General features: G+C 38.3%; 1 protein-coding gene across 3 annotated transcripts in view; it reads right to left on the bottom strand.

The window, feature by feature from the left end:
* The window catches only part of kcnip4a (potassium voltage-gated channel interacting protein 4a), a 205,081-nt gene that overhangs the window by 179,621 nt on the left and 591 nt on the right, over window positions 1-24,869 (bottom strand). The window contains exons 1-2 of one of the 3 annotated variants that reach the window (XM_047385320.1): window positions 6,088-6,198; window positions 2,909-3,060 (exon numbers count right to left, since the gene is read on the bottom strand). The exons of 1 other annotated variant lie outside the window; for it this stretch is intronic. In XM_047385320.1, coding sequence (XP_047241276.1) covers window positions 2,909-3,047 — 139 coding nt within the window. In that variant the 5' untranslated portion in view covers window positions 3,048-3,060; window positions 6,088-6,198. Of the gene's footprint in view, window positions 1-2,908; window positions 3,061-6,087; window positions 6,199-24,869 lie in introns of those variants that run through there. One more of the 3 variants, XM_047385319.1, reaches the window with a different exon arrangement.

Raw genomic sequence — 24,869 nt, 5'->3', positions numbered from 1 at the left:
ATTAACATTTCACTGGCTTTTATTGAGAAAGGTTTCTATAAAATATGAATATTTAGAGTATTTTCATTTTCCGTTTTAGAACTTCTACAGTTTGCCATGGGAAACTTTTCCATAGTTTTTGGTTTTATCGTCTAACTGCTTTTCTTGGGAAAAAGTACAGTTTCTTGATGCGTTCAACATGTGGTCAGATTCTAGGCCTTAGGATTTTAAAGTTTTGACCACTGAACCACTTAGTTGTCATTGCTTACCTTGTGACACTCCATTCCATCATTAAAAAACAAACAAATATGATGATCCCCAAACATGGTAATTCTCTGCAGGTCATGCAGAATATCAATCAATCCATGATCTTTATCTTGCAAAGAACTAGCTTCTTTGTTGCCATTCTTGACACCAGGCCAGCAAGCAAATGTTTCTGTCCCAGAAACCTTTTACACATGCCTGCTGCCACTCCTGAGCAGGCTCTGCACTGGTGGTAACCTGATCCCTTAGTGGGATCCACTTTTGGAGATTGCCATGGCACCTGCTGAACTTTGTTAGGTGCCATATTGTTTTTCCTTGGATATCTGTACCTGAAGTTCTTGATGAGTTGATAAATGTTTCATTGAGTTGTGATCTCAATAACAGGAATATCCGGGCCTGTGAATCTGATTTTCAATATTGTAATCATAGTTGAGGAAAAAAATGATTTCTGCCACCACTGTCTTTTAAAGCAACCATTCTGTGAATTCAATCAGAATGCAAAGTGATTTATGCCCTGTCGTCATTAATATTTTATAGCCATAACAATAAGTTCATTGAAATTATCTGGACTAAAACATATTGCATATTTGTTGTGTTCCCCAGTAACTCATTAAATTCGCAATGAATTGCATTTTATCTGATAATTCTTCACAGCAATACTGATTCAATGCAAATTTAAATGATGATTGCAAATTAAAACACTTGGGTTCCAACCCAATCAATCATAGTTCTTATGTTGTCCTGTGAAAAAGAGACAGCAGTGATTTAGTAAATCTCTCCAAGCACAAGAAAGCAACATGACGTTTGCTTAATCCTGGACACTCTACTGAGCGTGGTCATGTTCTGGAGACTGAACATACAGAGGGTACTACTGCCACCTGGCAGGTTTATAGCATAATCATTTACATGCTGAGAGGTTATTTTGAGCGACACATGAAGGATAATATCATTAATATAAGACACCACCTAATGAGAAGAGACAAGAGACCCATATGTTGTGCAAACAAGCGGGAACATGTTGAGGTGCAACTCAAATACATCCCTATTACATAGACAAATTCAAGTAAAAAAGTGACCTTTGGAAACAAAGTACCCCCTAAATCTACACATTACAATTATAAACTTTGGTGTACTTAATAGACCAACAAAAAACAGTCTACATTCTAAACACCGTGAAGTTGAAAATAAAAATATCCAGCCTCCTTAAGTAAATACTTTGTAAACTCGTAGTTCACTGCAGTTACAGCATTTTTCTGTAATAGTGGCTGAATACAAACACACACCCCAGATTTCAAATTATTATGCGCAGAGAATATTAACAACTATGTACCATTTTCCTGTGATAAATTGTGATCAATTTCAAAAGGTATGAATACCTTTGCAAGGAACTGTAACAAACCACTGCATGTTTTGTCAGCTGCCTACAACTACAACAGCATAACACAGTCAAAGAAAAGCAGCGAGCTTTAGGATGCCAGGATTCATTTCCAATAAGAAAGAAAAGAAAATGTAATACCAAGGTAGCCCACAGAAACACCTGGGCCCTGCTGCAGCTCCAGGTGCTGTTGACAGCCTAATATGAATGGAAGTATAGATTCAAATGACAACTGCTCAACTACACGCACAGAAATGGAGTTCATACACAGCAACATGAGGCAAACCACGAAAAAAAAATGATTATGTGATCTAAATACTGCACCGGCCCTGTTGACATAAATCTAATCAGCACCAACTGAAAATAATCAGTTATTCAGGACAAAACCTTTTTCGTTTTTTCTTCCTCTGCATGGAAAAAAATAAAATTAAAATTAAAAATTTTGGAATCCCTACAATGATATTCATCAGTCTATTGGAAAGCTAAATTATATTCAAACCCAAATCGTTCACCATAACAACTGACAAGGCACACCAGCATGAGAGAACATCTGTCGCCAGGTTTTATAGTATGTTAGAAATGCAGCTGAAATACACAACAAATCCAAAAAAGTGGCATCTCCAACTGTTTGTATTTTCTTCTGACTACACTAGCAGCCAGCTAAAGTAGGTAGAAATATCGCTATTTTTAGGATGGAAATTAATCTGCATATCACTTGGCAAAAGAAATGAATATTTAAGGATTTAACCCTGGGATTAAAAAAAATTGTAATTATACACTTAAATATCAATTTATCTACAATTATTACATCAGTAAATTAAGAAACACAATTTAGTTGAAATACAGATAAATCACAAAATATTTTTTAAGTGTAAACACCACAGCAGGGCAGACCATTTCTTAAAAAGGGAAATGCTTAATTCCTGCACTGCAGGTTCCTTCATAATAACCCGTCTTTGTGGAAAAAGCAGATGTCTGTTGAGCTAATAGATCCTGAGAAGGAATCAATACTGATCGACTTTCAAAGCAAAGACATTTACTGGATTTGTTCATGGCGCCATCAGTTCTGGTTATATTTCATTGGTGGTTCCTTAAGCCCAGATAATGGCTAATCATTTAGGAGCTTACAGCACTTCAAATTGTGTAGACTGCACATTAATTTTGTTTAAGTTTTTGGATCTTTGCAATTCTGTTTTGTTTAAATTCAGGATGAAATTGTACATTATTAAATTAATAACTTCACTCTATTTCTAACAATGTTTAAATTTATCTTTAAAGATGCTCTTGTACCTTTTGGGTTTGGAGAGGCCCAGGTGACGATGCGGCGCACCAGCCAACAGTTAAGTAGGACTTTCTTGGAGAAGCCGTGGTTTTTACGCATGTGCTGCAGGTCCTCCCTCCACTGGGTTTCCTTGGCTGGCGAACACATGCCTCACAGCTCACTAATGTATCAGTGAAAAGAAATAAAAATATACAGATGTATATAAAATAGCTCCACATCTGTGAAGGGGATTTACTGAGTATGGAAAATAGAAGTCATCATCAGAAACCTTATTCAAAAGTTTATCCATTTACAACTGCTAATAATAAGTCAAAATGCAAACAGCTCCAATCAAGGTCGTGTGCAGAAAACAGTCACAAGTTAAAGTATTAAACCATGAAACCAGGGGTGTTACAAGATCTAATATCTTAAGATTGTAAATTATTTAAACAGCCAGATATGTTTTGTCAAAGTGAAGTCTGTCATGCAAAGCTCTGGCTAGATGCTGTCATGTGACTTCCTCTGGTGAAATAAGCACAACTTGTTATTATGAGCACTATATATAAAGCAGAGAGCCTTCAGCTTAATACAATGTAGTATCTTTCGGTAAGACTCTTATTTTTAAAATAAAGAAGAAAGTAGTTCTTGAGGTGCCCTGTTGTGTTGACAGAGTGCACCAATGAAGACTTATCATAAGGATGGCTGACAACACTGTTATATAAACTCTGAGGAAGTTTCCACCAAGTTTTTAGCAGCATATCGGGTATTTAAAAAGAAACTGTGGCAGAAGTGGCAGACAAGGCACAAACAGTTTATAAGTCTTGTAGCATTTTTGCTGTTGGCTAACCATGAGCCACCAACAATGTCAAAGTTATTATCAATTTTGGAGCTTTCTGTTAATGCCCAACTAAAGGGCTATTTAGCCTTTTTTTTTTTTTTTTTAATCAGTCTGGACTGCATTTGTATGATCTTGTCCAGAATTTTAAATACTTATGATCAAACAGGAACTGGCTAATTCTACACTAACCAAAGATTCTGTTTACATTTTTGTGGAAAACAAAAAGGAGCGTTTTCAAAGTTTTTTTGGCATAGGAACACATAGGAAAGCTTTGTAACCATACTAAAAATACAAATCTGACTAACATTTAGCCACTAATGATGTTGAAGTTATAAATTCTAAAGGGTCATTAATGTTTGGGTTTTTTTTAAGTCAGGACCGTCTCTAGTTAAAAACCGAAAATACAAAAACGCAGCATTACAATGTTTCAGAAATTAAAAGGGGTCATAATGAGATAAATTCGGTAAAAACCTCAAAAAGTCCTGGACTTTTGGGGGACAAGCTGGAGCTGTCATGAGTGGACCACCACCTGTCCCAGAGGACATTGGACTACCTCACTGGTTGCCCACAGTATGTGAAGACAAGGGGCTATGTCTCTGAAAAGCTGGTCTGCAGTACAGGGGCCCTACATGGAACTGTGCTGGTACCATTTCTGATCACCCTCTACACTGCAGACTTCATCATCTTCCCTCGCTACCATCTTCTCTGATGACTCTGCCATAATTGGCTTGATCACAGGTGAGGACGACTTGGACTACAGACAGTGGACATAGGACTTTGTTTGCCAGTGGAACTATCACATGATCAACGCGGAGAAAACCAAGGAGCTAGTGGTGGATTTCCACAGGCACAGACCTACCACACTGACCTTGATGAATATCCAGGGAGCTAACATTGAGACAGTGGACTCTTATAAGTACCCGGGTGTTCACCTCAAAAATAAACTGGACAGGGTCAGAGCAGAGCTTTGGAGGCTGAGATCTTTTGGAGTGCAGGGGGCACTTCTGAAGAACTTTTTTGACTCTGTGGTGGCATCAATCATCATTAAAAGTATAGTATGCATGAGCAGCAGGGTCTCTACAGCTAAGATGAAGCGGTTAGATAAGTTCATCAGGAAGGCTAGCTCTGTCCTAGGATCCCCCTTGACCCAGTGAAGGTGGCGGTAGACAGAAGAGCTCTAGCAAAAATAACTTCGTTCTTTGGCGATATCTCCCACCCCAAGCATGAAGCATGAATCTAAATGCATCCATTTGCCTTTCACTTTGCTGCCATTACACCTGAATTTCTCAATAAAAAGGATATTTCTATTCTAATTTATACTCTGAAAAGATTCTTTAAAACAATTTTTGTGATCCATGAAAGCTTTGTTCTAGCTATGAAAACACAAAAAGAGCATGTCAACCATTTTCTTTAAACTTTAAACGTGAGTAATTTCTGTGCAATGTTAGAATACCTGGCTAATTGTTGGTTCAGAGGTTGCTATTGGCTATAAACCAAAGGGCTGCTTCACACTTCTAATGAGTCCAGAGAGCATTTAATGGATGTTTGGTTAAAAACCTTAAATATGTATGCAAAGCTGAAGCGGATAACCCTATACTGAACAGACATACTTTAAAATGGTCTGTGAAAAAACAAGAAAAAGGAGCATAACCGGTGTCTTTTTTGACATTAGTTCCACTTTAGAATTAGACAAGCATAAATCCACAATATATGAACATGTCAAACCTGGACATAATTATTCTACACTTGTTCTTTAAAACCAGCTTGGGATTTGTAAATAATTTACTCTATTATGAAAACAGAAACATTCTTAGTTTTCCCCAAAAGATGTGCCTCTAGTAGGAAACATGCTAATTTAGGATGCATCAACCTTTTGCACAAGCAAATAATATGCAAAGCATTTCAGTGTGCCCTTTCTGAGAAGAGAATTCCTTACCTAATGTGTCCTGAGCTGAAGCTTCAAGAAGGTAAATTATTATTTAACAGTTTTCACGTTGGGTTTGAGGAACTAAATCATGCAGGCAAAACTCTCTTCTTACCATCTGCTTCGCAATATCAGCGTCTCAAGTGTCAGCACCAAACTTGCTTGATTATTAGAAGTAAAGTAAAAAGAAAACAAAAACAGCGAGCATGAAAACAATGCCAAGTAAAACATGATGAAATGATACCCAGCCTCAGATGAGCCATGAATGAATTAACCCGAAGGTCCCATTACAGCAACAGAAGTTAAAGGCAAACATCACTGATCACTCTGCTGCTCTAAACTGCAGAGCTTTTCGCTCGGGTCCCTCAGATCAGAGATGAGTATCATTTGATGCAAAGAAATTTAGATCCAGCAACTATTAACTGTTCCTTCAGACATTGCCTTACCTTGAGGTAAAACAGAGAGTGTCCTTTTTCCTCGTTAGGTCTGCAAGTGATTCTCAGGTTTCACACGCGTATTTTGTCCTTTATTGAGCTGATCAACAGAGTGTAAAGCAGATGGTAGGAGGAGAAAGATGAGAGTAAGGGCTGCACAGGGAAGCAGAGGGTCAATGAATGGGAGAGAAAGAGAGAGTTTCCAAAGGACATTGTGGCTTCAAGTTAGAGGATGGCATCAGGGGTGATATTCATCCCTCTTGAGAGGAACCTTGAAAACACAAAAGTCTAGATGCTGAACTCCCTCTGTCATAAAATTGTGTTAATTTGTATTATTTAAATAGATCAACAAATGCCTTATAACATGCAGAAAAAAGTTAAATTAAAGAAGAATATTTATGTTAGCATAAAACCCCTTTTACCACAAAAGGACACTGAAAATGTGCACACAACGTATGTAGTAGGTAGGTTGTTTATTATCGAGGTGGCACCATATTGAGGTATAGGAGGGGCATGGAGGTCCATGGCATCAGGAATGATCAGCACAAATTTTAATTAAATGTATGTACAGGTCCTTCTCAAAATATTAGCATATTGTGATAAAGTTCATTATTTTCCATAATGTCATGAAAATTCTTCACAATATCCCACAGATTCTCTATGGGGTTCAGGTCAGGAGAGTTGGCAGGCCAAATGAGCACAGTGATACCATGGTCAGTAAACCATTTACCAGTGGTTTTGGCACTGTGAGCAGGTGCCAGGTTGTGCTGAAAAATGAAATCTTCATCTCCATAAAGCTTTTCAGCAGATGGAAGCATGAAGTGCTCCAAAATCTCCTGATAGCTAGCTGCATTGACCCTGCCCTTGATAAAACACAGTGGACCAACACCAGCAGCTGACACGGCACCCCAGACCATCACTGACTGTGGGTACTTGACACTGGACTTCTGGCATTTTGGCATTTCCTTCTCCCCAGTCTTCCTCCAGACTCTGACACCTTGATTTCTGAATGACATGCAGAATTTGCTTTCATCCGAAAAAAGTACTTTGGACCACTGAGCAACAGTCCAGTGCTGCTTCTCTGTAGCCCAGGTCAGGCGCTTCTGCCGCTGTTTCTGGTTCAAAAGTGGCTTGACCTGGGGAATGCGGCACCTGTAGCCCATTTCCTGCACACGCCTGTGCACGGTGGCTCTGGATGTTTCTACTCCAGACTCAGTCCATTGCTTCCGCAGGTCCCCAAAGGTCTGGAATCGGCTCTTTTCCACAATCTTCCTCAGGGTCCGGTCACCTCTTCTCGTTGTGCAGCGTTTTCTGCCACACTTTTTCCGTCCCACAGACTTCCCACTGAGGTGCCTTGATACAGCACTCTGGGAACAGCCTATTCGTTCAGAAATGTCTTTCTGTGTCTTACCCTCTTGCTTGAGGGTGTCAATAGTGGCCTTCTGGACAGCAGTCAGGTCGGCAGTCTTACCCATGATTGGGGTTTTGAGTGATGAACCAGGCTGGGAGTTTTAAAGGCCTCAGGAATCTTTTGCAGGTGTTTAGAGTTAACTCGTTGATTCAGATGATTAGGTTCATAGCTCGTTTAGAGACCCTTTTAATGATATGCTAATTTTGTGATATAGGAATTTTGGGTTTTCATGAGCTGTATGCCAAAATCATCCGTATTAAGACAATAAAAGACCTGAAATATTTCAGTTAGTGTGCAATGAATCTAAAATATATGAATGTTAAATTTTCATCATGACATTATAGAAAATAATGAACTTTATCACAATATGCTAATATTTTGAGAAGGATCTGTATATAGCACATTTAAAAAGACAGCTGCTGCTGGCCAAAGTGCTACACACAAAACAACAAGTTACAATCATAGTTCAAGGTTAAAAACAATTAAAACATGACAAGACAAAATAAAACCATAAGTCAACTCTTATGCTGTATTAAAAGCCAGTGAGCGCAAATGTGTTTTAGCAGAGATGTAAAAACACTAAAAGTTAGAGCCTGTCTGATATGAAGTAGGAGTTGATTCCACAGTTTAGGAGCTACAACTGAAAAGGTCCAATCACCTCTGTGTACCAGCCTTACTCAAAGAGCCGTATATTGATTATTATATTGTATATATTATGTATATTGGCACCTTACAGGTAATCAATAAAACTTTAAAATCAATTTTAAAATGAATAAGGATCCACTGAAGGGAAACAAACACTGGGGAGATACAGGGGTTGGACAATGAAACTGAAACACCTGGTTTTAGACCACAATAATTTATTAGTATGGTGTAGGGCCTCCTTTTGTGGCCAATACAGCATCAATTCATCTTGGGAATGACATATACAAGTCCTGCACAGTGGTCAAAGGGATTTTAAGCCATTCTTCTTGCAGGATAGTGGCCAGGTCACTATGTGATACCAATCTTTCACCAGTCTTGCTTTGTGTATTGGTGCATTGTCATCCTGATACATGACACCACCTTCAGGATACAATGTTTGAACCATTGGATGCACATGGTCCTCAAGAATGGTTCGGTAGTCATTAGCAGTGACGCGCCTATCTAGCACAAGTATTGGGCCAAGGGAATGCCATGATATGGCAGCCCAAACCATCACTGATCTACCCCCATGCTTCACTTTGGGCATGCAACAGTCTGGGTGGTACGCTTCTTTGAGGCTTCTCCACACCGTAACTCTCCCGGATGTGGGGAAAACAGTAAAGGTGGACTCATCAGAGAACAATACATGTTTCACATTGTCCACAGCCCAAGATTTGTGCTCCTTGCACCATTGAAACCAACGTTTGGCATTGGCATGAGTGACCAAAGGTTTGGCTATAGCAGCCCGGCCGTGTATATTGACCCTGTGGAGCTCCTGACGGACAGTTCTGGTGGAAACAGGAGAGTTGAGGTGCACATTTAATTCTGCCGTGATTTGGGCAGCCGTGGTTTTATGTTTTTGGGATACAATCCGGGTTAGCACCCGAACATCCCTTTCAGACAGCTTCCTCTTGCGTCCACAGTTAATCCTGTTGGATGTGGTTTGTCCTTCTTGGTGGTATGCTGACATTACCCTGGATACCGTGGCTCTTGATACATCACAAAGACTTGCTGTCTTGGTCACAGATGCGCCAGCAAGACGTGCACCAACAATTTGTCCTCTTTTGAACTCTGGTATGTCACCCATAATGTTGTGTGCATTTCAATATTTTGAGCAAAACTGTGCTCTTACCCTGCTAATTGAACCTTCACACTCTGCTCTTACTGGTGCAATGTGCAATCAATGAAGACTGGCTACCAGGCTGGTCCAATTCAGCCATGAAACCTCCCACACTAAAATGACAGGTGTTTCAGTTTCATTGTCCAACCCCTGAATGTTCATTCTATTTTTGTTTATGCTAAAAGAATAGTTTTGGCGTTCTGAACCAATTGCAGTGATGAGAGGCCGGCTTGGCTAACAGCAACATACAGAGAGTTACAGTAATCCAGAGCTAATGAAAGCGTGAATCACTCGTTCAAAATCATTAAAAAGAAGAGATTGTTTCACTTTACAAAAAAAAAAGTGTCAGTTAAAACAAACTTGAGGCAGGTTACAGCGCAGGCACAGCAGTAGAGCCTAACTAAGCCCATGTATAGAGAGGCTTTAGCTCTCAACGCGGTTGTCGCCTGGTACGAGTCCCAGCCACGTCGACCTGTGCTGCATGTCTTCTCCCTCTCTTTACCCCATTTTTTTCTGCCTACTTAAAAAAAAAAGACTAAGTAAAGACCACTAGTGCTGCAAAAACAAATCTACTTTTATTACTACTCTTATTAAAGCAACGCTGTTTTAATACTAAAGTTAGCAAGCTAAGAGTGGCATCTACGGTGCCCATCTGGAGTCTCAAGACTGGTGGATAGCCTGACTCATCAACCAGATAACATCAGCTTGTTCGATTCCTAGTGGTACTCTATAGTACTAAAGATTCAAAAGAGTCAACAGCCCAAGTAACTAATCTGCAATCCACCATTTTGATTGTTGATATCTTCATTTGTTGGTTTTAAACTGGTCGGCAGGAGTTATATTAAGCATTATTTTCTACTGATTTCAGTCATACTGTGCATAAGCAAGGGCTTCCCCATAAGAGATTCAAATTTTCCCAGTCTACACATCATCAGAGAGCGAGACAATTACACTCTGGAACCTGTTCTCGAATTGTTCCATTTTCAGAGAAAATGCGCGTCGTTTGTGTGTAAACGAACAGTAGAAACACAATTAAACTTTTTAATTTTCACCTGAAAATTTTGTTGTTTCAACAGGCCCTAAATAAGATGACTTCAGTCCTTTTATGTGCCATCAGAAGATCCAGTGCTCTACATCTCCCGATGTCAACAAGGAAGTTAAGAAGACGCAAGACACAGCAGTTACCATGTGCTTGAGGACAAAACAAAGTCGGCACACAACCACATAAAAATTAAAGGAATTTTATGCAGCAAAAAATAGCACTAAAGGGCTGCAGGTATGATCAAAAAAAAAAAAAAGAACTGGACCAAGAATGGATCCTTAAAGTACAAACCAGGGAAAGTCAGCCTTGGTGGATATAAAATAAATGGTGCCAATACAAAAACTTCTATCCAACCATAAGGACCTAAACTACCGGAGAACTGAACTAGCGATGCCCATCAAGTTAAAATCTCAAGATCTACATCTAATGACACCTGTTAAACTCAATAAGACAAGTGGTAAACAATCTCCAGAGTCTGCTGCCAAAATGATACCATTAAAAACTCAACAGAACCACCTCAGCGCTCTGGTGAATTTTAAACCCAGACTGGAACGCTTCAAGGATTACATGCTGACCAAGAATGCAATACAGCACATCCATTCAGGCATACCATAGCACACATTTATTGCAGACTAAAATGGACTACAAATATGTAAGTGGGGTGGAACATTAATCCCAAGTCATCATCTCAGATCTGATTATGTGTCCTGCTTAAGAAACCCGATAAAAATTACTGAAATATAATCCACATACATTAGCAGCTAACTACAGCCCTTAAGGTGCTATGTGGTTTGCGTAAGAGACATAAGTGAAGTTGTGGACCTTCTCTACACTTTTCCATTACCTCTCTAATACAGACATCCACTTATAAGATTTATCTTAAAATCAATTCAGGCAGATCATGTGGAATGGAAATATTTCTGCTCAATATCTAAGCTCCAGCTATCTCTGCGCATACTGGGGAAAAAAAACAAAAAAACAATCTAGCACATTTTCTATGCTGATTGAAACTGCAGCTCACCTGATGAATTGAGAGGAGAAATGTAAGAAGAAGAAACAAGTAATCTGAAGTAGCACCACACCATGAGTCTCATATTTCCTAGTTTTAACCTTTAACTTGTTAAAAGGGATCCAATGGCATGATTCTAAACTTCAGTTTCTATTGGCGACTTTGGAGAACATGAATAAATGTAGCGTAATGTAAAAGGATGAAAAACACACATTAAAGATATGATTCATTTAAACCGAGCAGTGAATTTCTAGAGAGCCTTCCAGGATGAAGTACAGGCTCATTACAGAGGCCATAAATAGCAGAGAGGTTTGAAGCCCAACAATAATAGCTGAATTAAACATGCTTACCTCTATTATCTTCTTTAATAACCACTAAGAAAATTACTGAACACAGTTAACTACTTTTACTCATTATCTGAATACTCATGTATCTAATGGATTAATAAAGCACAATGTTTGGGTTTTGGAAAATAAAACTCATATTTTGGCTAAGGTAAATCCCCACAAAGTTTATTATTTGGTGAGAAAGTTAAAATAAGAAGGCAAATTAGGTTGAATATAAATATAGATGTATTTTTCTTAGCTTATACCAGTGCACCTGTGGGTGACATTAGCCAATGCTATTACTTTGAAAAACCAAGTCTCCATTTCTGCCAATTTTACTTTAAGGTTGTTTAACAGTTCCTAGCCAATTCAGAAGTCCAAAAACATTTGTACTGCTATAATAGCGGTAGGCCAATATAAGAGGCAGCCGTTAACTTACACCGATATTTGCCTTTTTTTTTTATATCTTCCTTGTCAGAGCATAGTTAAAATTGTTCCAGGCAACTGCTTTAAGAGTATCATATTTGAATGATATAAGAAACAAAACAATAAAATAAAAACCAAACAAACTAACAAGTCTGTTTAAGCAAAAGAAACCAAAGTTTAGAACATATATAAAGATTATTGCACTAATAAAAAAAGTTATGACGAATTTAAGATTACATCCAAATCTAAAACAAGTTGATGAGGCTCAATAAATCCCATGGTTGGTTGGTTCTTTGTGTTTGTCAGAGCAATATGAAGGCCTTCATGATAAAAAAGCATTCTGTAAAAGTCTTGTCAGAGAGTGAAACGTGTGCATGTGTGTGAATATATCAGCATGAAATGTCAGTTCGTAGTCACACCAGATATATTTTTTGTTGCCATTTATTTATTTATCCATCCAAGGCAACTATTGCACAAAAGTGTTTCAAAAAAAATCATTTCTAATAAAAGTTTTGAGTAAGTGGTATCAATAATACTCTACCAGCCACTTGTACATGTTCACTTTCCATGTTATTTTCAAGGAGATGTCATCATATATGCTGTTATGGTCAAATACAAAGGCCAAAGAAAACATCTGAATGACCTTCAGAAAGCATCAAAAGTGCAATCAAGCATTGCTCCTTAGAAGCAAAGCATAAACAGGTTGGTTGGTTGAAAACTCTTGCTCCCTACTGTGCGTATTGACAACAGCTGACAGAACAGATTGGAAAAAATATTACCTTTAGGATTTGCGAACCTTACAGTGCCTTTCATCAACTTTATAAAAAGTTTAAAAGACAAGTTAAACAGCCACTGCAGAACTGAGTAACAACCCGGCACAGTTGGGAGTCATAAACCAGAGCGCTCGTTATCCTCTGCTCCAATCTGCTTCTATGTTCCTTCCCGGATCCAGTGTGGCGACGGGCAGAGCCTATGTGATATCAGAGTTACTGGGTCAGCTAGCAGTTTGAGAAAGGCGGTTCAGCAAACACACACCTGCATCTTCCTGATTTCTCACACACTGACCGTGGCCTTGTCCTATGAAGTGGTGGCTAAAATTAGCAGAATGCATTAAAATGTCGACAGCCTGGGGGATAAACAAACAGTCGTTCAGAAAAGGGGGCTTCAGTTGGTAAATATACTCATTGTCGTTATATTTATGTAGTGGTTCATTGTGATTCTAATTATTGCCATTAATACAAGTTGGTAAATATACTCATTGTCGTTATATTTATGTAGTGGTTCATTGTGATTCTAATTATTGCCATTAATACAAACAAATTCTTGACTTTATGCAAATATCGACAAATATTGGCTTAATGACGATCACAACTCAGTTCAAATTTTTTTCAATTAAAATCCAGTATTTTGGGGAAAACAAATCAGGAAAGGGGGTTTAGCAGTTTTTTTGTTGTGCAACCAGAAATAAATACTTTGCAATATTATACCAAGAATTCTTTGACTTTGTCTTTATGGCCAAAGTAGCAACCTATTTTAAAAGGAAATAAAAGACAAGTTGGGGATTGTTCCCACAGTTTTACAGAAAAGCTCAAAAAGTGAAGTGAAATAACAACACGTGCAAATAAAAACACACCTCCAGAGAAGCGCACAATCCTTTTAGTCTGCCCTGCCCTCTCTGGGTGAGTGATGTCCAAATTTCTTAGTAAAAGTGTTGGAATGCCTCCATAAATTATTGAGCTGCAGCGCCTGCTATCTGAAGATAACAGTGGCTCTTTATCGGTCAGCGTGTACACAGACTATACAAGCGCCCAAAGGGATTCAGGGACCCTTTCTGTGTAAGGATGCGTGTCAGTGTGGTAGTCAAGCAGACAAAAGGACCCATCTAATCTAGAGGTTTATGTTGTAAGGTCACTTTCATTTTCTCTGGAGACACCCTTTAATTTTCAGGTCATTAAACAAAAGGGGTGAGTCGTTCCTCACTGCATAGCTAATGCAGGCCTATCAGGATAGTTACCTAATATTTAAAATAGTTTGGAGAACCTAAAATATCATTAGACAAGCCTCTATTGCAAATTTTAACACTAAAGTTACAAACTTGCTCAATTTGCTCTAACAACCGCTCAAAGAAGCAATGTTAAAAGTTAATGTCAAACGTATTTTTAAAACGAAAAAAACGCAAACAAAATGGGAAACAATGAGTACAGTCAGGATACAAAGTAAAATACTTTCTGTTCGTATGTTCTGCCTTATATTCTGAATCGAGCGCATCTACTCTATCTGCATTTTACAATCCATCTATGGCTTTCTGCTAATCCAAGGTTGGGTCACGGGGGGTAACAAGGGGGAAACGTAGACATTCCCCTTCCCAGCGACGATAAAGGGCTCTTTATCTGGAACTACATCTTCTAGAGATTCAAAGATCAGAATTTTCTGACCTATTTCCAATATCTGTTTTTCAAAGCTTGAACAGATATAAGACATTAGAATAGAAATCATTCCAACCTTCCTGACATGAATAGTGATTAACAAGGCAAAGTCACACTGTGTGAAAACATTCACTGTTAAAAAGTGTTTTTATTGTATTTTAAAACACTGAAAATAATTAAAGAACTTCAAATAAACCAGCTTTGAATAATTAATCTCAGTTTGATTGATCATGGCAAATGAAACTAATTATTAGCTGACCTGATTATTTTTGCATTTTGTCCTAAACTTGGACTGCATGTTTTGACAGGTCCCTTGTGTCAGTCAATGACATTTTATTATTCTGAAGGTAAAAAACATCAAATGAAGAAGCAGGTGAGAGAATTCACGAGTGATAAAAATAAAAAGGGATTTTTAGGAAGTGGTCTCCACAGTATGTTGAATTCCCAGAGTCAACCACATGGTGGCAGCCTTGCATACTGCATAGATAAAATCATAGAGCAGCTAAGTCTTTACTTTGTTTTTTATGAGATGTGTGTTTTTTCCACAGAATGTAAGACGTAATCTGCCACGAATAGTGTAAAAAAAACTGTATTTGAGCCTCATCATTTGACGCATATTGTTGCTCTTCTTTTGAGTTATTTTTAGACTAACCCTAATTATGAGGATGGACTCATTCTGACTGCACGTTTGCGTGTTCTACATGTCAAAATCTCCAGATGGATTCAAAAATATGTTTAGTATTGTGTTGTTGGGAGTCTATATTAAGCACTGGCAGCCAACCTGTAGGACATGGACTTTGGGAGGAACCAGTTTCCAGAAAAGGGCTTATGAGCCACATACCTACTGGGACAAGAAGGGGGACAGATGGACCCTCCAGTTGGCCGCTCATGCCTCCATATATGTCCTACATGATGGTCAGCAGTGACACCAATTCATCAACGAGTTTTAAAGTATACTGTAGGTAAATGTGGTTTTTACTTGTTTTTAGATTTTCTTCTCAAAAAGTTAAATCCAAGGCGATTTCTGTTATGTAAAGAACAGCAGGTTACACCTTCATTATCCTGTCACAGAGTTTCCCTTTTCCAGTGTTTATACAGTTCCAGATTACTCTTCCCCCGTTTTCAGCTAACTGGTGAGTTCCTTTTAAATGTGTAAAAATACATACATGCTACAAATGTGCTCCAGATAGCATAAAAAGCCCAAATAAACCTACATTAAATCAAATTCATCACCTTAGGCATGTCTCCAAGCCATTTGTAAAACACCATTCATGCATCTACTTGTAGGTTCTCAGCATATCAAAAACACAGATCCTGATGGTTAAAATGTCTAAATCTAGGCTTCATATGGACAGACTATCTACCCAGTAATTATCTAAATGTTTTCTTTTTAAAAGATGTAATATGTAAGAGAGTGCGGATATATAGATATATTTTTTCATACTTTCCCGGAACTGGAAACCAATAAAAGAAAATTATGCACTTTACAAGAGTATGTAGGAACCCTGTTATAGAGTCTGTCTGAATAATCTTGGCGATATCTTGAGGATCAGAAATTATACGCAACAAGAAATTATCTTCAAACAAAATCAATAACATTTGCCAGTTCTGGCTAAAAGTAGGATTTTAACAGAACACCATCTAACCTCAATAATAAATGACAGAATTGCTGAAAACCAATTTTTTCTAGGGCTGCAACTAACGATTATTGTACTAACCGATTAATCTGTCGACTATTTTTTCATAAATAATTAAAGAGCAAAATCTGAATCAGGTGAAGCTAAAGCTATGCCACTGGAGGAGTTCAGGATAGAGCATATTTACACACAAAGAAGGTTTTTCATCTTAAATGCAAAATTTATATATTTATGTATACATTTTTTGTACAGTCTGTATAATCCAGTTAACAATTATTAAATTAGTTAAAGATTATTTCAATAGTCGATTAATCCAAATAATCTAATTGTTTACTCCCCCAAATTAAAATGTTTTCTCTTTACTATTTAAAAAGGAGGCTGCTTTGGACAGAATACAAATATGAGCCATGAATGACCATATAGAATAAATACTGCACCCTCCATGATGATCTGCACTCTGCATGTGTGTGAAAAACCTTCTAAGTTTTGCAAAAGCTCCTTCTCTAACACAGATCACCATTTTTCTTTTCCACACTTGAAGTTATACAGGTCCTTCACAAAATATTAGCATATTGTGATAAAGTTCATTATTTTCCATAATGTCATGATGAAAATTTAACATTCATATATTTTAGATTCATTGCACACTAACTGAAATATTTCAGGTCTTTTATTGTCTTAATATGGATGATTTTGGCATACAGCTCATGAAAACCCAAAATTCCTATCTCACAAAATTAGCATATCATTAAAAGGGTCTCTAAACGAGCTATGAACCTAATCATCTGAATCAACGAGTTAACTCTAAACACCTGCAAAAGATTCCTGAGGCCTTTAAAACTCCCAGCCTGGTTCATCACTCAAAACCCCAATCATGGGTAAGACTGCCGACCTGACTGCTGTCCAGAAGGCCACTATTGACACCCTCAAGCAAGAGGGTAAGACACAGAAAGACATTTCTGAACGAATAGGCTGTTCCCAGAGTGCTGTATCAAGGCACCTCAGTGGGAAGTCTGTAGGAAGGAAAAAGTGTGGCAGAAAACGCTGCACAACGAGAAGAGGTGACCGGACCCTGAGGAAGATTGTGGAGAAGGGCCGATTCCAGACCTTGGGGGACCTGTGGAAGCAGTGGACTGAGTCTGGAGTAGAAACATCCAGAGCCACCGTGCACAGGCGTGTGCAGGAAATGGGCTACAGGTGCCGCATTCCCCAGGTCAAGCCACTTTTGAACCAGAAACAGCGGCAGAAGCGCCTGACCTGGGCTACAGAGAAGCAGCACTGGACTGTTGCTCAGTGGTCCAAAGTACTTTTTACGGATGAAAGCAAATTCTGCATGTCATTTGGAAATCAAGGTGCCAGAGTCTGGAGGAAGACTGGGGAGAAGGAAATGCCAAAATGCCAGAAGTCCAGTGTCAAGTACCCACAGTCAGTGATGGTCTGGGGTGCCGTGTCAGCTGCTGGTGTTGTGAAAAGCTTTATGGAGATGAAGATTTCATTTTTCAGCACGACCTGGCACCTGCTCACAGTGCCAAAACCACTGGTAAATGGTTTACTGACCATGGTATCACTGTGCTCAATTGGCCTGCCAACTCTCCTGACCTGAACCCCATAGAGAATCTGTGGGATATTGTGAAGAGAACGTTGAGAGACTCAAGACCCAACACTCTGGATGAGCTAAAGGCCGCTATCGAAGCATCCTGGGCCTCCATAAGACCTCAGCAGTGCCACAGGCTGATTGCCTCCATGCCACGCCGCATTGAAGCAGTCATTTCTGCAAAAGGATTCCCGACCAAGTATTGAGTGCATAACTGTACATGATTATTTGAAGGTTGACGTTTTTTGTATTAAAAACACTTTTCTTTTATTGGTCGGATGAAATATGCTAATTTTGTGAGATAGGAATTTTGGGTTTTCATGAGCTGTATGCCAAAATCATCCATATTACGACAATAAAAGACCTGAAATATTTCAGTTAGTGTGCAATGAATCTAAAATATATGAATGTTAAATTTTCATCATGACATTATGGAAAATAATGAACTTTATCACAATATGCTAATATTTTGAGAAGGACCTGTAAAAGACAAGAAAACGTGCCTTTCAAGTGAAGCAGAAATGTGTTCATCTTTGTAACTCAGAAAGTAGCTACAAGAAAATAGACACTTGCCTAAACTTGCACATATTTGAAGTCAGAGCAATAATCAAAAAGCTTAAAACATCTTAAACTGTGACAAACGAGGCTGGATGAGAACCCAAGTTTGCCTTGACAACATGTGCACTGAAGAGGATAGTAAGAGAAATAAAAAAAATTAAAAACAGCTTGCTGTTAGATGACTAATCATGTAAGAATTAAAAACTAATGTTAATATCTTAAGAAGGAAAGGGATGGGTATTGCTTTTTTTTATATATTCAATTGTAAATGTTCTAATTTGAACAGTTTTTAAAAATAACATATGTTGTAAGCAGCTGCCTAGTTTATCATGGGTACCCTACAGCAACATACGTGGAACCACAGGAGCACAAGGTGGCAGTAATGTACCAAGTTATTTGCAAACTGCCATGATACCGTTCTATGCAGGGAAACCAATACACCTTTGCAAAGTTTTACTTTGATAGTAACATAAAGAAGAAGCTCCAGCACCTTCACTACCAAAATCTAACCCACTCCTTCACCTCAAACCATTTGTCTGGTGAAAAATAAAATTAGTGGAGGCAATCTCTGCTGTATAGGAGTTGGTTTTCACTGAAAAGATAAAATTGGACCTGTTTTTAGCCAAGGCCTTTTAGTTAGGAGGTATCTTCTACTAAGCTCAATAGAGGACTTTCAGTGAAAGTCTTCATTCCGACCGTAAAGGTGAGCCTCATTTCTAATCTAACATTCAGGAAAGTAATAGAAAGTGAATATTTAATCTATCTGACACATCCACCAAAATCTTGACAGGATAAAAATAAATGTGTAAAAGTTTGGGGTTTTTTTTCCAAGGGAATATAGTCCATCCATAGTGTGACCTTGGCACAAGAAAAGAAACACGTCAAGCTGTGACTAAGCATTCCCACACAGTTGGCGCCAACTGTTTGGCACTCTATACAAAGACATCATATAGAGTGGATCCGTGGCATAAACTAATGTTCAAACACCCCAGAGCATTTATGGCTACACAACAAAAATCACCATGATGTCTCCTCCAGATCAGTACATTCTACAACCTAGTCAGCCAGCCTGTGTGAATATTTAATCAACTCCACCTCTCCCTTTCTTGTCTCAGCGTCCACCCTCTCTACTTTGGACTACTTCTTCCCTTATTATGTTCTGGCTCGATTCCCAAGGCAGATGGTCCGTACAAGCAGATGCTCCCACACCCAATCCACACGAGAGAACAAACAAAGGCTGGAAGCAAAGCAAACAAAATCTGCTTCCCAGTAGTAGACCAGCAAACTTCATCATAGAAATACTCCGAAATAACATGATAAAGCATTATGGCAAAAGGGAAAAAAATCGATGGTTAGGAAAAACTTTAGACTACCCAGAACAAAATGCATTTTTGTATTCAATCCCCTTTACTCTGTTGTTAAAATAATCCATGCAACCAACTGGCTTCAGTAGTCACCCAATTAGTGCACCTGAGTAGCTAAGGTGAACCATGGTGGTGGCAGTATCATGCTGTGGGGATGCTTTTCTTCAGCTGCTACACAGAATCTTGTCAGAGTTTAAGGAGAGATGAGTGGAGGTAAATACAGGAATATCTTGCAGGAAACCCTGTTGGAGACCAAGGCAGAGGTTCACCTTCCAACATGACAACCACCATAAACACACAGCCAGAGTTACAATGGAATGGTTTAGAGCAAAGTATATTCATGTGTTAAAATGGCCAAGTTAAAGACTAGACCTAAAGCCAATAGAGAATCTGTGGCAAACCTTTACACTTTAAACAATATAACCATAGCTGGAGCTTCATCTTTCAAAGATTGGGCAGATGATCTAAAGAAATTAACTCTCATTACGTATACAATCATAATTAGCTACTTAATCGACTCCACTGCTATGCTTAAAAAAAAAAACACTAACCGCAAATTAGAGTTGTATTTGAGAGTTAATTTCTGTTCTAGGTTGAGAATGTTGTCATTAATGGAAAGTTGGTCATGCACCAATGAATAATTACCAATCAGAAAAGGATGTAACCACATTTCGTTATTTGGATTGAAACCTTGATACCTGACCTTCTCTCAACAGTGCTTTGAATCCTTTTTAGAAGGCGACGTTTCTTCTCTGGTGGTCAGTTAAAACCCAACCACAAGTTAGGTCAGGATTTTCCTCCTTGTGGGCTTTAGTTGACAAATAAAAGGAACAAACACTCAGGTCTCATTTGTCACATTAAATTTTGATTCTTCAGCCAAATTAGTCTTTAATCCTCATCTATTGGTAACCAATGAAAACAAAAAAAACAACTGATCACATGAATAATCCTGCGTCCTTCTAGGTTCATGTTACATTGACCCGCTTAAATCACAAGTTGAGCTTCCTCTGATTAGGTGCAAAAAGAACTCTAAAGTAGTCATAAGAAGCCATGTCCATCTTATTTAATTTAACATCAACATTTTATGTACATATAACTAAAAATTGGATCTATTTACCCATTTAGCTTATTAGGAAATATATATATGCATAAACTGCAATTCACCATCATACTGGTCAGAAATTTACATCCCCTCAACGTGTAGAATATCATTCAATTGGGACTTTTAATGATGCATTTGAAGGTTCCCTTTATCCAAGGTTGAATGATTATACAACAGACAAATCATCTGTTAAAACCATGAATTGGGTGAATAGGTTTGTATATGTTGTGGATGCTCTGTATTTCACAGAGGGTCAAAGATAAACATAGAATATATACATAGAGGAATAAGAAAGGAGCTACTAGCTCTAAAAGTGACACATATAAGCTAGACTGAAATTCTCAGCAGCTGAAATGGCTTAGGAGAAAAGTTTAGAGAAAGTGACAGACACAGTGACAAGAAATGTGTTTGTAGGAGTCAAGGTGCAGCTTTGAAAAGAAGAATACTGTGTCAGCTGTCAAGCATAGTGGTGACAGCATCATGTTTTAGGACTACCTCCAAATTCTTTAACTTCACCTCAAATCCTCAACTGGATCCCTGAAACTTGGAGCAATGTGGGTGTTCCTAGATTAAAAATGCTAAGTTTGAACTTCTAAGGTTTTCCCTTAGCCCAATTAAAATGCTTAAAGGTAGGTGTTTGTCCAATCCAGGCAGGATTGAGATATTAGCTTATTGGGTAAAATAATTCTGTGGTTGGGGTGCAGCTTGCTAAAGGACATTCAAAAATAAGCTTGTATGTTTATTTTTGCTCCTATGTTTGGATTAAATTTAAGTTTTTCCTGGTTCTTGATTAAAAACTAACAGTTGATGTTTGTTGTAAAATCCTAGAAGAAAGAACTGTTCAAGGCCTCATTAAAGGCCCAAAGTTAAAACACGTGAGTATTCAGGCACAGCGCTGGTGGAGCAGGGGTTTAGGTGCCTCGACGCAAGCTGTTGCAGGATCAAATCCTGGACCGTGAAACGTTTTCTGCGCACCATTTCCCATCTGCTTACTGTTGAAAAATTACAAAATAAATGCCGATAGTGATTAAAAAAAAAACATTTAAAAAAACAAGAGTATGCAGACCAGAGCTAAACACAACCCAAAGTAACTTCATGCAGCAAATGTATTAATGGATTACATAAAATGTCAGAACAATGGTTACAATTAAAATAATGATTTGTCATTTAATAATGTATGACATGGTTAAATATGGCAAATTGATTGGCGAGAATTCCTTCTACAACCTGTTATCTTAGAAAGCTCGACACACACGATCCTGAGAAAAACAAAGGACTGCTAATGCAACACGCCAAAAAACTAAGAAATATACAGGTCCAGAGAAAGCCTTTGAAAATGATTTGGACAGTACAACAGACCATGGAAATTATGAGTCATGTAGCTCTTTAGAGAATACAGTTCTTCATAGGAGAAGATGGAAATGACTTAAGTTATAATTAAACTTTCAAAGAGTGCCAAGGCAAGGATGCAAGTAATTGCTGTGCTGCACTAAGGAAGCAGTTGTTAGGAAGATAACCTCATGGCTAGGTGGATCAACAATAATCCTAATAGGTGGTTGTAAGGTTTAAAACTCCCCCCCCCCCAAGAGAAACCATAATGAGGACTTAGTGAAGAGAACATGTTAAGGAATTAAGGAATCACAATGACTTAGTAAAGAAAGAGCAAACATCTGCTCATGTCTTTAAACCCCATGCTTACAGTGCTCATGAAAATCATTCCATTTGAATTATAAGAAACACAGACAGAAAGTACAGTATGAGTAAAAAGAGATGTAGGCCACAATGCTGGAGCCAAATTCCCCAAAATTATACTTAACTGCAACAAAGCACAAAGGCAAGACATTGTCTTCATTTCCTCTGACTTTGTGATCATAGTGTTCACATTTACAGTCTGGATTATTTATCCCCTTATGACAAATGCATTTGTTTGCAGAGCTTTACCCCTTAAACCGCACTTAGACCTAGTAGAAGAAATGAGTATAGTTTCTCATTTTTACAACCTTTACAATAAATCGCTGGTAAAGAGAACACACCATTCTCCAACAATGACTCTGATAAAGATTTAACAGCACATAAAAACTCAAATCAGGTCCAAATACTGAATCTGTAATCCATATCTTTAACACAGCATAACGAGAAGTCAGATGAGCAAATAAACATTTTCCTTAGTCAGGCATAATGGGTAGTTAACTACTTTTCTGGCTTATGTGAAACAATTGGAGAGCCTGAGGGGAAGCTATTTGGACTATAACTGAGCCAAAGTACTGCAGAGAGGGGAACCCATCACAGGATTAAAGTAAATTATATGTTCACATTTTCAGAAAAGCTTAAAACTACAATTAGCTTAAAACTAAAATTAGTCCAAATGTGTTCCCTTAGGGTATGAACATGCAGGCATTTACCTTATCAAGACATAACCACAAAACTCAACTGTGTAAAGCAGTGGTCTCCAACTCAAATGATTTCATGACCTCCTCAGCATTTCATCAAGTTACACAAAAGCCAGTGAGGGATTTTTTAAAGAGGAACTAAACCCCAAATCAATTTTTCTTTGCATTTCCATCATACATCTTTTAACATAGAATCATCATACATTATTTCATTGAATATTCTTGTTTATATGTCTGCTAGAGAAAAGACAGATAACATGTGACATTGCTCATTACAGGCCTCTCCAGTCTCTCAACTCCAGGATATGAGATCATGCTTGTTTCACTCCTCACTGATCCAACTGTGTGTTTTAATAATCATTGCACGGATTACACTTAGGGATATAAGAATACTCATTGTAACTTGTTATGGAGTTAACTATGAGCATTTTGCTATATGTTGCATGGATTACATGGAAGGATCTCACCTTATTTTGACACTGCATAAACTGGGAATTAAGTGCACCATCTTAATGTTACTGTGCCATTTTCTCAAACTTCATGAAACCTGTTTAATTCTGCAATATTTGTCCTAAAACCGTCTTAGTGCTGCCCTCTCTGGGTTGAACGGTGGCTACTGCTGTTGAATTTTCCTATTGGTTCAAACGGTACAGCTTGCTACATGGTTACGTCACAGCCCCGCGTTTAGGTATAAAACCATCTCACTCAGACACGCCCCATAGCGAGCCAGCGGCTCAAACTGGTAAGGCTCAGGCCTGCTGGGCTCAGTAAAACCTCTTTTAACCTCTCATGATGAGGGGTGGTGAAAAATCCTTCATGTTTCAATATACCAAATTAAGCTAGCTGCAGACCATATCCCCGCTTAACCCCCTCCATTCATCCCCACACTTGGCACGGCCCACTTTGGTAGCATTTTTCAAACTTTGTCTGGGGGCGTCATTCTTTTCCATGGGATTTAGTTCCACTTTAATTTAAAACAGGTTTGTAGCAACAGGGAAACAGGTAGGTGGGTCCTGAGGGGCATGGGTCGGGGACTGTTGATGTAAAGATCATTGTGGCACATACAGGTGCATCTCAGGTAATTAGAATATCAATGAATAGTTTACTTATTTCATTAATTCCATTAAAATAATGAAACACAGATTACAAACAGAGCACACACTTTCCTTCCACACTTTTTCCTTCCACTCAACTTTCATTAATGTGATTCTCTCTGAACAGCCATCTTCTGTTAAAATTAACTTTTTGTGGCTTACCCTCTTTGTGGAGGTTGTCAATGACTGTCTGCAGGACAGCTGTCAGCAGTCTTCCTCATGATGGTTTAGACCATAAAATGACAATAACCTTTTTGTATTCACTTTTATTTTTCTAATATAATTTATCTTTTCAATAGTATTCTAATTAAGTAAGAGGCACCTCTAAGACCAAATTAGGGTGTGCTTAATTAAGAGACACCGCCTACTCCAAGATACAATTATGTAACGGATACTGTTGCACATAAGCACAGTGAGGATGGGGGTTTGTTTGTGTGGGTTGGTGGAGCTTTAAGGTTCCTCCAATCAAGTTCTTCCTATTATTAACAGCACGTCACCTCCTGATTAACGTTATTACTTCCACCTGTGTCCTCCCTGCAAGGTTTGTTTGAACTCCAACAGCAGCTCAGTTCCATTCAGACAAGAAGCCTCCTCAATAATACCCATGAACT

Source organism: Girardinichthys multiradiatus, chromosome 14, assembly GCF_021462225.1.
Source record: "Girardinichthys multiradiatus isolate DD_20200921_A chromosome 14, DD_fGirMul_XY1, whole genome shotgun sequence".
NCBI classification, from domain to species: Eukaryota; Metazoa; Chordata; class Actinopteri; order Cyprinodontiformes; family Goodeidae; genus Girardinichthys; species Girardinichthys multiradiatus.
Note: the sequence above shows the minus strand (reverse complement) of the source record. Positions and strands in the feature narration are given on the sequence as shown.